This window comes from Pelmatolapia mariae, linkage group LG15 (assembly GCF_036321145.2).
Source record: "Pelmatolapia mariae isolate MD_Pm_ZW linkage group LG15, Pm_UMD_F_2, whole genome shotgun sequence".
NCBI classification, from domain to species: domain Eukaryota; kingdom Metazoa; phylum Chordata; class Actinopteri; order Cichliformes; family Cichlidae; genus Pelmatolapia; species Pelmatolapia mariae.
Window position 1 is genome coordinate 30,549,182 of NC_086240.1, and position 14,560 is coordinate 30,563,741.

Here is a 14,560-nt window from a genome sequence, read left to right on the forward strand (position 1 = left end):
TTAACGCTGCGGCACGGAGCAGTCGGCGCTGGAACGTTGAACTTCCCGTGTTCGTGCACTCAGCTCTCCTTCTAAAAAGACTCTCTCGGTGTTATTTGGCGTGTTGAATCTAATCGAGCTCTCTGTGTTTAGATCTCCCCGGAACTGGTGGTGGACCCTTACCTGTGATCCCTGAGTGTGTCGGCAGAAGTGGAAATTGGAGCGAGAGTGGCTGAGGAGAAGTGAGTGTGCGTGAGAAGAGGAGTGGCGGAGTTTGGACTGAGTGAAGAACGAGCGTGGAGTCCCTCCCCTCCATCCCCTGGAGCCCCGGACCCCTGCCCCACTCACTGTATATACAAATCACTGTGGTTTCACTCTTGTGTCAATAAATTGTCACCTTTTTTGCTTGCCAGAATGCTGTCTGCGTTCATCTGTTAGCCATGACAAGCTGTACAGTGTGATTAAAGTAATTACTTAGAAATGAGTAACATAACTTGTTTTATAAGGTTGTGATCAGGTGAGATGTGGTGCTACTCTAAAGCTGCTTTTTTTGTGAATTTAGCCAATTAAATTCAACAAGATTTAAATAGATGTTTCACAAGCTGTATGGCTGATTTATTTATTTATTTTTTCAAAAAAGTTAGCAAATCTCTTTACTGTACTCATACTAGCTGTCCTCTTTTCTGCCTTCAAATCCTACTGATCAATAAATCAAACAGCAGTGTGCAAACAGAATGCTTTAGCTGAGTTTGGAAAATTTGTTGTCATGGAAAAGAAGTGATACCTTTCACATAGAAGACATATTGATTAGTCAAACATAGGCGCAATAATCATTAATAGCCATTAATGGTAGTGTTACCAGTTGGTGAGCCAGAGACCTGCACTTTCAGTGCTGGAACACTGACTTTAATCCTACTTGACTTTTGAATGTGTCCCTGCTGCAACACACCTGAATAAAATTATTAGGTCATTAGCAAGACCATAGAACTTGACTGCATGCTGAGGTTGCAACCTCAGCATACCCTACTCAAGTACATTTAAAGAAATGTAAGTATATGTACGTTTTTGAAAAAAATCTACTTCTAAAAGTACTTTTATTGCACCATGTTTATTCACTCATGAGCTGCTGTAACATCAATTAAATGGCTGAATTGCCACCTCAGGTGTTTATTCAGTTTATTCAGGTGTGTTGCAGCAGGGACACATTCAAAAGTTTAAGGACCCCATCCCTCAAGGACTGGAGTTTGACACCCGTGACCTAGGGGAAGCATGTATAATGCAAACAGAACTGGTCCTACACGGAACCCTGTGGAACTCCAATATTAACCTTTGTGTGTGAATAAGGCTCCCTATTTACATGAACAAACTGGAGTCTATTGGAGAGAGATATGATTCAAATCAGTGCGGCGCAGGACCTTTAATACCTGCGGCCTGCTCTAATCTCTGTAATAAAATATGGTCAACAGTATCGAACGCTACACCGAAGTCTAGCAGGACAAGCAAAGAGATAGGTCTATTTGTCACAGGTCATAAGAAGATAATTTTTAACCTTCTGAGTGATGAGTTCCTAAACCTGACTGAAACGCTTTAAATAAACCATTCCTCTGTTGCTGCTTTACAACAATTCTTTAAAGAACTATTGAGATAAAAGGAAGGTTGGAGACTGGCCTACAATTGGCTAAGACAGCTGGATCAAATCTTTTTAAGTAATGGTTTAATTACTGCCAGCTTAAAGGCCTGTAGGGGTACATATTAATGGTACATAGCCCACAGACTTATCATATTTAAGATTGACACATTATTTAATGCTAGGACTTCTTTGAGTAGTCTTGTAGGAATGGAATCTGACAGACAGACTGGTTTGAACAACGTGATGACAGAAGTTATTCACTGTGTACCAGCCAGAATCGTACACAGTGAGAATGTCACACTATTAACATGATAATCAGGCATAGAGCAGAGCAGCTACCTAAACTAAACTCCCACGGTGTTGGCACATTTCATTGAAGAGGATAACAGCAGGCGGATTATATCCTTGACTTAGCTACAGCAATTTCAGAAAGACATCTACAGTAATGTAATGTATTTGCTACTGCTGTGTAATCCATGTTTTTAAGAAATTATCAGACAAACGAAGGTTTTCAGGGAATACTGTAAAATCTTAGTTTTTAGTATATGTCACAACAAGATCCAGAATAAGATTCCTCCTCCTGCTCTGCTGGTGCTAGCAACAGCAGCCTCCTGTGACTGTGAGGGCTTGTTACCAGTTGTGCTGGTACTAACATGTCAGTTAATTTGTCACATTGTGCTGCATCTATTTTTAGTTTCTTTTTTTCTCTTTTCAGCTCCACCTTTTGGCCACTTCAAGTTGTGTGAGGGCACAGGGAAAGTAGGTGAGGGCCTGGCTGCCACTGGCTCTCTTGCTCTGTGAGCATGCAGTTTCTCTTGGTTTCTCAGGCAGATGCACACATACATGTAAAACACTGGCATTGGTCAATAAGTGTCTTGGAAAGAGTGTAAAATGTTTATTGGTCTTTTCTGAGTTCCAAACGCCAAATCACTGAATTAACAAAACGAGTCATGTTAATAAAAAATGGAAATGAAAGATACAAAGGAGAGAAGTTAGCGACACTTAAAACCCATTTAGCTGTACAACTGAAAAATGAGGATTTATCAATGGCTGTGATACCATCTGCATTAAGACCAGACCAGACCAGAGCTGGTTTCAATTTATTTTCAATGCGTTTCACATTCAGACTCCTGTCACATGAACTGGTCCAGAGCTCCCCTGATCATATAGTCCAAATGTCTCTCGAAGGATCACCTAAAAGGGTTAAATAAAATCAAAGACTCAATATAATCGTGTCACTTAAACATAAAAGAAGAAGCAGCTCAGGAGGTAAGATGGTCCTGGTTCAGGTGCAGCCTGTTGATCCTGCAGGCTCGGGTGGAGGACGTGCAGGAGGAAAAACCCCACGATCTGTTTCAAAATGAAGATTCTCAATCAAAGACATTTATACTCTTAAATGAAAATCCTTCTTGTCTCCCAGCTACAAAATAACACACCAGTGGTATAAAGACAGAAACATTTCCACCCAAATAGCAATGAGGGATATGTCAAAATCCTTGTACGTTGCTGTGATTTACAAAAATGTGGCAGATCGTTTGTAAAAGAACCTGCAGCAGCAGCAGCCTAACTAGAAGCTTTTGTGACGGGAAGGCAAAAAAAAAGAAAAAAAAAAGAGGTGGACTGTGTCATGCTCACCAGGAGAAACTTTATGCAATAACACGTGTAACTGAAAAGTAGAGAATAAAGCGATTAATTCTCTTTTATAGGAAATGAGAAAAAAATATAGAGCCTTCCAATTCAATCTCTAGAAAATAATAGAGAAGCTACAGTATAATACACATACAGATTAACTGTGCCTCCTCAGGTACTTGACTTCCTTTAATTATTATTATTACTTTTGTGCAGAAGAAAATAAAATCTGAAACGGAAGCAGACAAACTAAAACAAGCTTTTCTTATTTACATTGAATACAAGGAACTGCATTAGCACAACCCCCAGTTAACCCCAGTTCCATCAGCTTTGTTAACTATGGCATTTACAGAGTTCAGACGCTAGGGGGCGTGTCGGAGACTGAGGGCGGTGTCGTCAGGGGGTTTGTATTGGAACCCAAGTTGAGCTGAGGAAGCTGTACACATCCCTAACATAAAAAGGCCAGGCTGAAAAGGATCCAGAGTTTTTTTGTTTTTGTTTTGTTTTTTATATAGCACTGCTGTAGCCAATCGTGTCCAGGCCTCGAGCTGACCCCGAGAGAGAGAGAGGGAGAGAGAGAGAGACAGAGAGAGAAAGCAAGAACAGGGTGTGGGGGGTGGTAGCGGTGGGTTAGAGGTTGTCCCCGGGCTGGTACTGAGGCTCGGTGGCTGTGAAGTAGTCTTCCAAGAAGGCTTGCAAGTACTCAAAGGTGGGCCGCTCCTCTGCGTCCTTCTTCCAGCACTGTAGCATCAGCTCGTGCAGCGAAATGGGGCAGTCCTGTGGGCACGGCATCCTGTAGCCCCGCTCCACCTGCTCCAGCACCTCTCGGTTGTTCATACCTGAAAATTAAATGCAGGAAGCAGGTGAGAAAGAGCGCTCGGGAGCTCTGCCTGGGATCACGCAGTGATCAAATTCAAAAAATCAGTTCTTAACGTGCTGAATCTGCAAAGGGCTGTTTAATGAAGATCTGTTTAATTAAAACCTCTAACTGAAAAAGTGGGTACAGAAAGCAAAATCTACAAAATAATGTTACTAAAGTTTTGAAATAAACATGGCCTAGTCTGAACATGTCGTGCGTTGTCGGTCTTAAGTGCTCCTCAGTAACATTCAATATTCATTATTTACTGGCACTTAGGCTTATGTTGGTTGTTGCTGTGGTCTCCCTACTATGTTCTTCTCTTTTTGCTTATTTTCTTTTCAGTAGGTGATCAAACAGACACACAGCAGTGGATGGAAGCAGCTACAAAGTTTGCTTTTCTTCACGTTGGAGGTTGTTAATCAGGTGCTTTGATGAAGGATTCCTGTCGGCTTTTTCTCAGTAAAGATTTGAATGTTGATTACAGCTGGATGTTCTGGACGCTAGAAAACCCCTTTTTTGACTCCACCTGAGCTCACCATCTCTTTAATCTCTTTAATCCCATCTCTTCGCTCTTTGTAATCCCTCATTTTGTAATCAAGTTATTCGAGTTACTCAATGCATTGTTGCAGCCTTATATTGACCAATACAGAACAATGGGAAAGGACAAGGAACTCAGTGAACATTGACGAAGAATTGTAGATTTATACAAGTTGGGAAGGTCTTCTAGAGCCACTTCTAGACAAGTGCTGATTCAGATCATCAGCTGAAACAACTGTACTCAAGTAAAAGTTATTCTGATGGTCTAACATTGGTTAGGTTGTTTAGGAACAACTCATGATCCACTGTGGCTCAAAACCTGCCAAAGACTGAAATCTGCTGGAACACAGAGTCATTGTCCTCGGTGCTTGACTAAAATTTGAAGCCAAATGCCTTCTGGAGAAAAGCTTTATGGTCAAATGGGACAAAGAATTGAACTAGTTGGCCACAATGACGAGAGATATTATTGCAGTAGTAAAGATGAGGCAAAGGTGAACTCTGTAACAGTGCCAAGCATGGTGGTGGTAGCGTCATGCTCTTGGGATGTTGTGCTGCTAGAGGCTAGTGGTACATTGCACAAAGTGAACGGAATAACGGAGGCAGGACTACCTCCAAATTCTCCAACTTCATGGCAAAGTAACAGACAGAAAGTTGAAACTGTGTTCTAACACAGAGGCCTTCCCAACACACCAACCTCATGCCTATTAAAATTTGTGGACTATGCTTCATGCCAACCTACTTAAATGAACAGTCAAATATCCAGTCTGAATTATGCTAGAAGCTTGTTGTTGGCTCCCAAAAGCGTTGAAGTGAAACTTGCCACGAGACATTTAACTAAATTTTACTGATGTTGCATAATTTTGACCCTGAGATCAGATAAAATTCAATATAAATTCAAATGATGTCTTTTCCCTTCTTAAAAACAGCTGAATTCTAAGATGTCTCTTTCCAGATGATCTGAGAAACCTTCCAGTTTTTAACTGAATCTGGCAATAATCTTCATCTCAAGTGACTCCTGGGTAGGATAGTTCTCTTTCTTGAGTCCATTTTTCTGCTATTTTGTCCACTACCTTATAAAGCTGTTGAGGTGCTTCTTTTCCCTTAGCTCACTTGCAAGCTAACCTTCCTCAGCTTCTCTCTACAGCAGAACCAGCCCACCAGCACCATCTGGTCAAACATGTGTTCCTCCTCCCTGCATGGAGCTGTATACGGAGTACGCCCCAGCCTCTCCCACTCTCTTTCTTTTTGTTTCTGTGTAAAATGTATCTTGTCCCACAGGGCAGCAGAAGTAATTAAGGGTTAGCTCATATTCTGGCAGGGAAACGAAGGTTACCCAAGCGTAAAGGAACCTTTTAATCCCATAAACAGCAGCAGGAGCTGCCTGTTGTGATAGCTGTGTGTACTTTGGTAACTGCTCAGTGTTTCGCAGTTCCCCTTTATCGAGCCCCTTAATCAGTGTAGACTGAGTGGCTCAAGGTGAAAGCAGCTGAGCGAGCAGAGCTTAGCTTCTACTGCACTGTTTGACCCTTCCCCTTCCTTACCTGGGTAAGGCACCCGACCCTTGGTGACCAGCTCCGTCAGCAGGATGCCGAACGACCACACGTCTGACTTGATGGTAAACTTCCCGTACAACGCGGCCTCTGGGGCGGTCCACTTGATGGGAAACTTTGCACCTGAAGGAGAGCAGTGAGACCACATTAGCATTAATGAGGAGAGCATGTCTACACTTCAGGTTTATTCAGTTCAACATGATGCTTTTTTCTGTTATACTGGGCCTTCACAGTCCCTTGTCATTTTAAGCTAGCTTGATGAATTTATCTTTAAAGTACATATATATATGTGTGTGTGTGTGTGTGTGTAAATGTATATTATTGTATATGTGGTGGTCTTTCTCTTTTAAGTTAGAGCTTTCACCATGCTGGCAGGGTGGACAATGCTAACGTGTACATTTTTTTTTACAGATATCAGCAATACAGCCTGTAAAAAAAAAATTACAGGATAAAAAAGGAACATTTACGTTTTCTCTTAGGTTCCCCTTCACACGCTGTCATTGATTGTAACTGATTAAACTTTAAAAGTACTTCCTGGGAAAAGTCAGGAAGGAAATTAGAGACCAGAGGTTAAACATCAGAGGTCTGACTTTTAAAAGTGAAGTGAAGCATCTAGCAGAGAGCAAAGAACATGTGTGCAACAAAATGACTTCATTTGTCAAACGGAGGAAAGAAATTACAACATAATGACAGTATCTGCTGAGCACATAGAAATGGCATGAACAGCTGCTATGAGCTTCAACTAACCAGCTGGGAAATGACGATATTTACAGTATGCTGAGTGCTGACACGTACATTTGTTATAAACGTTTAATCTAACATGACCCATAATTCTGCATGAAACTGTCTTTCTGGACATTTAAAGTTCAAATGTGGAAGAAAATGTTCCCTTGTTGAATTAAAAGGATTAAACCCAAGAATGACTTTATGAGGTCACAGCGACATCTGACAAATATATTCTTATCAGTTCATCATTGAGTGCAGATTTTCAGCTTTAATTCAAGAGGTTTAACTGACAAATACTTCCATAACCAGACGAGGGTTGTTTCCTTTTTATTTCATGACAAATCAAACTTAGATTATATCTGAAGTTGATTCAAAGTGTTGAACTTTAGAAGCTGCCAAATCAACAATCTGATTGGTTTTAAACAGAAGAAACACCCTCTTTCCTCTCGAGGACACTTTTGAGAAGGCAGGTGTATCACTGCTAAAGTCTGCAATCAAGAAATGTCTCCATGAATGTAAATACGGGTGGTTTACAACACTGTGCAAACCACTAATGCACTCAAGATCAGAAAATATGAAGAGAGAGAGAGAGAGAGCTTCTGAACATGTGATCGTGTTATAGACAAACACAGCTGAGGCAGTGCTATGGCATGTATGGCCTTAAGTTATACTTATGGTATCAATTTGAAAATCTTATGTTGCTTCTTTCTTAAGTAATTATCTTATTATATTGTTATTTACTAGGCAAATCACAGACTGAAATAACTAATGCAGTGTTTCAGTTTTTGGTGTCTCAGATTCAGTTTCTTATGAATGATCTTCAGTCTTAGTTTGCTTACTGTTCAGATTTTCACCTTTGTGTATTCCCTCAGTGTTTCCTGGCTTTACCGTCTGTGTCAGATTGCCTATGTTTAGTTTAGCTCTGTGTCTGTGTGCGCCTCGCTCCTTGTTTTATTTTGGTAGCATCTGTCTCTTGTGTATTGTGTTTAGTTTTACTTCCCCCAGCTGTGTCTCATTCCCTATTAGCACTTAGTGTGTCTGAGTGTATTTAAAGCCTCGTTTCTTTGTACGAAGGCGTTCACAGCCTGCTTTGAATTTTGTCTCTTCCCCTGTAATCACCACTGTTTGCTTCTTGTTGGCTGTCAGTTTTTTTGTGAATACTCGACTGTGGTGTTTTCCTTGTGTTCCCTACTGAGCACAATTTGAACTGTTCTTTTTCTGAGAAAAAATAAAACTGTATATTCTTGACCCTTTATATAATTTTAACTCTATGTTGGTTTCAGAAAAATCTATTATTGGTGGTGGGGCGTTGACCCTGAGACAGACTGGCGATCTGTCCAGGTTGTACTCCATCTCTCGCCTACGGTAGCTGGAATAGGCTCCACTTTGTCCATGACCCTGAATTGGGTAAGCGGATGAAAATGGATTGATGGATGAAATGGCAATTAGATCAGAAAAAGGTCTGTGGATATTTATTTATACATCCAGAATGTACAAATATGTTTTCTCCAAATCAGGGAACAGCTAACACAGCCTGATATCCGAATATCTCAAAGGCTTCAAGGGTCAATAGTGAAGTAACATGATGTCCAGTTTAAAATCTCTCTGTGTCTCTGGGGCAGGGAGTGTCTTCCCTCAATGTCTGTGTTATTGAGAAAAATATTTGGAGCTGACTGGCTGTGCTGGCTAGTCATTTTCTTGTGGGTGTAATGCAAAGCTTGCAACCCCCAGAGAGAATTTCCTCCATGATCTAATGCAGTCAGGCAGCATGTGAGTTTGTGTGAGTGGGAGCATTAAGTATGTGCATTTAACATCGTGTCTGAGCGAGTTGGGAAGGAGTTAGAAGCTCTACCTTGCCGAGCTGTGTATTCGTTGTCTTCGATGAGCCTTGCCAGGCCAAAGTCGGCGATCTTGCACACCAGGTTGTCGCCGACCAGGATGTTAGCAGAGCGTAGGTCTCTGTGGATGTAGTTCATCCTCTCAATGTAGGCCATACCTGCTGCCACCTTGAGAACAGCACAGAAGGCAACAATAGCTAAAGAAATTTCTGTCTCAACTGTGAGTTGCTCTCACTTCATGAAAATAAATTTAATAGCATCTATATCTATTTATCTATATCTATATCTGTGCTGATGGTAGGTAAAGCTTGTGTTTTGATAGGGCAGCCCTCAGTAAGATATGTCGTTGCAGTTTGGATTGGTTTGATTCAACTTCTCTCTTGATGACTCTCTATTTGCTAAAGATTTGGGTCAAATAAAATGAAATTGACAATAGAAGCCCTCAAGTTATCTCTTAATGAAGTCCTCTAATCACATGATTAGAGCAATCATAAAGTTGCTGTTTTGAAAAGAGGACAACAATAAGGGTACACTGAAACCAGTGTAGAATCATATTTTATAAAGAAAAAAAAACTGTAGAATTACTGGCACAAGTTCTGGGGTTGAAAAAGTAAGTCAATGCAGAAGTGCAGTTTCTGGAGTGACCACTAGAGGCGGACTTTAGCCTTTAGTTGTTCTAAAATGCTGGAGCAAGAATCCTAACAGAGAATACTAGAGAGAGCGTATTTCTCCTTTACTGGCTTCTCTTCATTCCTTTTAAATCCAGAATCTATTTTAAATTTATTCTAATTACATATAACGTCTTGAATAATCAGGCCCCATCTTAGCTTAAAAGACTTCATAGTACCGCATATTGTAGGGTCTACCTTTATATAAATCAAACTGAATTGAATATTTACATTTTATTCAGTGTCCTAACTGTTTTGGGATGTTTTGGAATTTATGGTTGCAGAAACAGATTTTGCTGCCATAGCAGGATTATTTTCAGGACCATAACCTGAAGTCTGTGGCATACCTGTGCCGCCATGTCCACCAGGTTAGGCAGTTTTAACCCTCGTCCTTCTCCATCCTTTAAAAAGTCCAGCAAGCTTCCTGGAGTACGCATAAAAACATGTTATGTTAGCACAATAAAATAAATAAAACACAACTTTATTAAATCAGTTTTGGTTTCCGTGCGCTGTGCAATACAGGAACACAGGAAGTGTTTGTAAATCTGAAGTAAAATAACCTTGAAGAAAAATCAGGTGAATATCTCTTAGAAATAAGCCACAAAAAGCTAGCTAGCTACAAAAATAAATATCGGATTGGTGGACCTAAAAAGATCCCCACATAAACTTCTACATTCATACAATTCCACAGTGGATCGGCTCTTTTAAAGGCACTCCTCTCCAGCTTAATTGGCTGACCTAGATATGGCAGGCTCTGCACGCAACAGACACAGCAATGTACATCAAAGTTTCCATTCTTGCATTCTCTGGTGATTAATGCGCGTCCACAACGCTTTCTTGTGGCATCTCTGAACTCCAGTGTTTTGAAGGACTGTTTTGCAGGCCTTAATCATCTTCACTCTCTTTGAAAGGCAGGGTTTGCCATTCCAGAGCGCTCACTCTTCAGACTGGAATGGAACAAAGTGCTTTGACAGCCATTTTTTTAACTGGCCACAAGTTTCACTTTTAGGCCACAATATATGCTTTTTATGGCTTTATATTATATATATCTATAACCAGCAGATTGTGATTACTTTGCTAAATTTACTCTTTAATCTTTCCTCTACAGTTCTACTGTTTGGTGTACATGCCAACAACAAAAAGCAAGGAGATGATATCACATAAGAATGGAATGTTCAGAATCTCCTGCAGATATTTTGCTTTTTACTGAGATAGTGGTCAGTGATAGGGCTGTTCGATATAACGATATATATCGGATGACGATATAAAAACGTCTATCGTTTCATTTTACGCTATCGTTTGTTTCGTGGTGTCGCAAAATAAACTGTTTACGGCAATATTTTTTCATTATTTTGATGGTCACTGTAGTGCCTATATTAATTTCTTAAAGTTCTCTCTTTCTCTTATATTTAATATAACCACACTACAGACAGACAAGCGCTTGTTTTAATGCGTTGTCGTTAGCAACAACGACGGTAAAACCACCGCATGTCCGCTTGTTCCACATAAACCTTTCACAATAAAGCTCAAGATCCTGTTGAGACTTTTCAAAATAAACTGAATCACGTGAAAGATGCAGAGTGTTTACGGATGAGAAGCAAAAAAGAGCCGCCAGGTGCTAAAAAATAAACCTTACTCGAACGTTAGAACAGGCTTTTCCCCGCAGCACGCTGTGTAATAAATACTCATAAAGAAAACGGCGGCCGTTACAACCTATGTCTAAAAATGTACGCGACGCCCAGCTGGAAACACTTCACGCAAGTCGACCTGCCCGAGATTCACAGAATTTACAGAAAATGTTACATTTTTGTGATTTATATCGTTATCGGACGATAGATGTCTTAATATCGGGATATGAGATTTTGGTCATATCGCACAGCCCTAGTCAGTGAAGACATACAGGGGCTTGGACTGAGGTGGTGACACAACCAACAGACAACATAACATAGAACTTTAAACTCTTCTACTAATGGAAATTATATAAATTTTAGATAGAAACTAATAAAACATGGTTAACTTTGCTTTGAAAACTTGGCTGTGTTACGTTTTCTGAGTCTGCAGCTTACGCACAAAACCATACCAAGAGCTATTTCTCGTTTGGTGTTAGTCCTTTCCTCTCTCACACTTTGTTTCTGCACAAGGGTGAGAGGCAAACTGACATGCAACCACAAGCAACGCAAGATCAACTGCTTTACAACCCATTTTTGTCACACAGAGCTTTAAGCTTGTGTCTCCATTATTAGTTTTATCTTTCAACAGAAATGCTGTAAAAATTCATCTTTTTGTAACTGAATGGTGATGACAAAATTCTTCTATACGCATCACCGCCACCTCCTGCCAATAAAATCACTCTACATAGTATAAGATGCTTGTAAAAGCGAGAGAAACTGCATATTTTGAAACAGGAAACTGTTGCATCAACTCTTATTTTATAAAAATAATTATTTTTTAACAGGTAAATAACTTGCATTTTTGGGGTGCAATGAAAAATGCAAGTAAGCAGCTGGAGATTGTGGGTGTGTTCCATCTACCTTTGCCCATGTACTCTGTGACGATGTAAATGGGCTCCTCAGACACGACGGCGTAAAGCTGCACCAGCTTATCATGACGGAGTTTCTTCATGATCTGAGCCTCCTCCAGGAAGGACTCTGGGGACATCGTGCCAGGCTTCAGAGTCTTCACTGCCACCTTAGTGGTGCCATTCCACGTTCCTGGTACACAGAAGCTGGCATCAGTACAGTGGGAAAATGCATTCTTGTCATTTCAAAGTCAAGCTTGACAACCCTGTGCTCTAACCAGAAGACATGATTGGCAGGTGTGAGGCAACTGTAGTTTAAAAACATGGGGAAAGTCTTGCTTTGAAATGACAACGAGATAAACATGCAAGACAGGAAGCGATCGGGAGACTGAGGGAATAATCTTTCATGCACAGTGGTTGGGCTGAAGGATAATTAAATGTGTATGGGATTTGGAGCGGACATTGATTTGAAATGGCTTTTAAAGGCTTGGAGAGAGATTCAGCAGGGCTTTGAGATTCACAATACGCCAACATGGGAGCGGATAATCCTTTGTAGGATGATCAACAAAGGCAAGCCTGTAAGCTCCTCACTGGTTACATGTCAGTGACTGTAACACAGCATGGCTATGCCTCCAATGTGCACTCTATCAAAATACTGTGTGTGAATGTAGGTAAAGGTATGGATGACTACAATTATTTTATTAAAGCAGTACCCTTTTTATATCATTTTTACAGTAAACATACAAGAATCTTAGGAAAGACAAATTTTACCTACTTGTTTATTTTAAGGGGCTTAATTTAAGATTAAGCTCATATATCAGAGTGGGCTTCTGTAGCATCACGGCTGTGCATTCAATTTTGGAAGTCAGGACTGGTAACCTGCTGCTACAGTGGCCCAGAGAGGTCAAACATACTGCAACTGAGAAACCATCAGCAAATAGAGAAATACTGCAAAAGCACACAAAAAGTATTGTTGTGTGAGTATGTGTGTACTTTTGTTGAGTTTTTTCTGTTTGCTGGTGTTTTCTTAAGCTGCAATGCATTTCACCTTTCAGGGCCACCTCAGTGTTCAACTGGAATATTATAAGAATGCAAACATACACTGTGGGTTGGAAAACTATTCTTATAGGTATCAGCTGATTTTCAAAGAGACTTTATCGTTTATGTCTTAAGAAACTAAAACAAAAATACTGTGGGAGTGCTGGAGAGGGATAAGAAAGCTCCAGCTTGCATCTGAAATGGAAAAATAGCTTCTTGGCACAATTATGAATACAGCATAAATGAGACTCTCCACGTGTACTTGTGGGGTGGGCCAGAGTGAAAGTTTCAAAGATTTGTCTTGAATTTTCTTACCATAAAACACATCAGCAAAACATCCTGTTCCCAGCTTTACTTCCAACTCAAGTGCGTCTCTGCTGATCTCCCAGGCATCATGACTCAAGCCCACAGTGTCAGGGATGTAGTTCACACACACGCCCGTTAAATTAAAGCACAAACCATCTGCACTCTCTACAGGGGAGGGGGGGAGGTAAGGCAAACAGGGTTAGGGGAAAGGAACATGCAGTGAGGTACACATGGAAGGAGGCCACCTTTAGGCTGTGAGAGTTTCCTGACACACTGGATGATTTTCCAGATTATTTTGGCAGAAAAGTTTGGAAAACAAGGACAATTTGACTGGCAACACCCTCAATCTAAGAATTACCAACATTTTTGCCCCATGTTCTCATTTGATCGAACCCATCAGATTATTGGCCTGTGTTTTGGACTGTGTCTGGTGTCTCCGTCAGCTCTGTGTGGCTCCTTCCGAGTGGCCCCCTTACTCGGAGGCGACTCGATCCGTACCCATCCAAACCTCCCCAAACTGCCCATTCCCGAGACGCTTGATCAGCTGCAGCGACTCCCGTGGGATCTCCCACACGTCTTTGGTTTTGACGGACAGGTCAGCGAGGCGGGGCATGCCTTTGTGGCAGGGAACCACCAAGCGACAGCAGAGCCCCGCGGCTCGATCTGCACACAGCACACGGCAACGCGCAAAAAGAGCAGAGACAGAGAGAGGGAGACGTACAGAAGGTTAGCGCAGCACCCTGCAGGAGACAAAGACAAGCTTCAGAGTAGCACAACAACTGGAAGCATAGTAAACATCAAAGCTGAGAACCAGCGCCTCTGTTTTCACTTTCTGGAGGGCACATGGGCTGATTACAGGTGAAAAGATTCAGGATGTGGCCTCTTTCATCCATCTTGATCATCAGATCAATCAGTTTGCTTACAAGTCACACGCGTCTCATACTTATAAAATTAGAGCGTTGTGATGTAGCACAACGCCCTGGCTGATTAGGTCCCACACCCGCTTTCACACCTTGGCTCATGTGATTAGAGGATCACCAGGGGGTCCTTTGTCCCTCTTTGGGGGGATACTCCCACTGGGTTTAAATCTGGGACTCTCGGCCATTTGACCTTAGAACTGAAGAAGCTTCTCGGATGAGAGGTGAAACGTCTTCAAGCAACTTTAAGAAGTCCAGACGCTTTTCTTTGCAAACTCCTTAGACTACGATGACCTGGATGACTGAGAACCTTCACAGACATAGCACTGGCGGATGAACTTTTCACGACTTGCTTTTTATGTAAT

At 41.2% G+C, this 14,560-nt stretch overlaps 1 protein-coding gene across 5 annotated transcripts in view; it reads right to left on the minus strand.

Moving 5' to 3' along the window:
* Positions 1 to 2,480: 2,480 nt before the first annotated feature.
* fynb (FYN proto-oncogene, Src family tyrosine kinase b) overlaps positions 2,481 to 14,560 on the minus strand; it is a 78,891-nt gene continuing 66,811 nt past the window's right edge. For 4 of the 5 annotated variants that reach the window (XM_063496552.1, XM_063496554.1, XM_063496553.1 and 1 more), the window contains 6 exons: positions 13,777 to 13,941; positions 11,948 to 12,127; positions 9,764 to 9,840; positions 8,763 to 8,916; positions 6,176 to 6,307; positions 2,481 to 4,077 (listed from right to left, as the gene is read on the minus strand). In XM_063496552.1, coding sequence (XP_063352622.1) covers positions 3,869 to 4,077; positions 6,176 to 6,307; positions 8,763 to 8,916; positions 9,764 to 9,840; positions 11,948 to 12,127; positions 13,777 to 13,941 — 917 coding nt within the window. In that variant the 3' untranslated portion in view covers positions 2,481 to 3,868. Of the gene's footprint in view, positions 4,078 to 6,175; positions 6,308 to 8,762; positions 8,917 to 9,763; positions 9,841 to 11,947; positions 12,128 to 13,287; positions 13,444 to 13,776; positions 13,942 to 14,560 lie in introns of all 5 variants that reach the window. The other variant, XM_063496556.1, reaches the window with a different exon arrangement.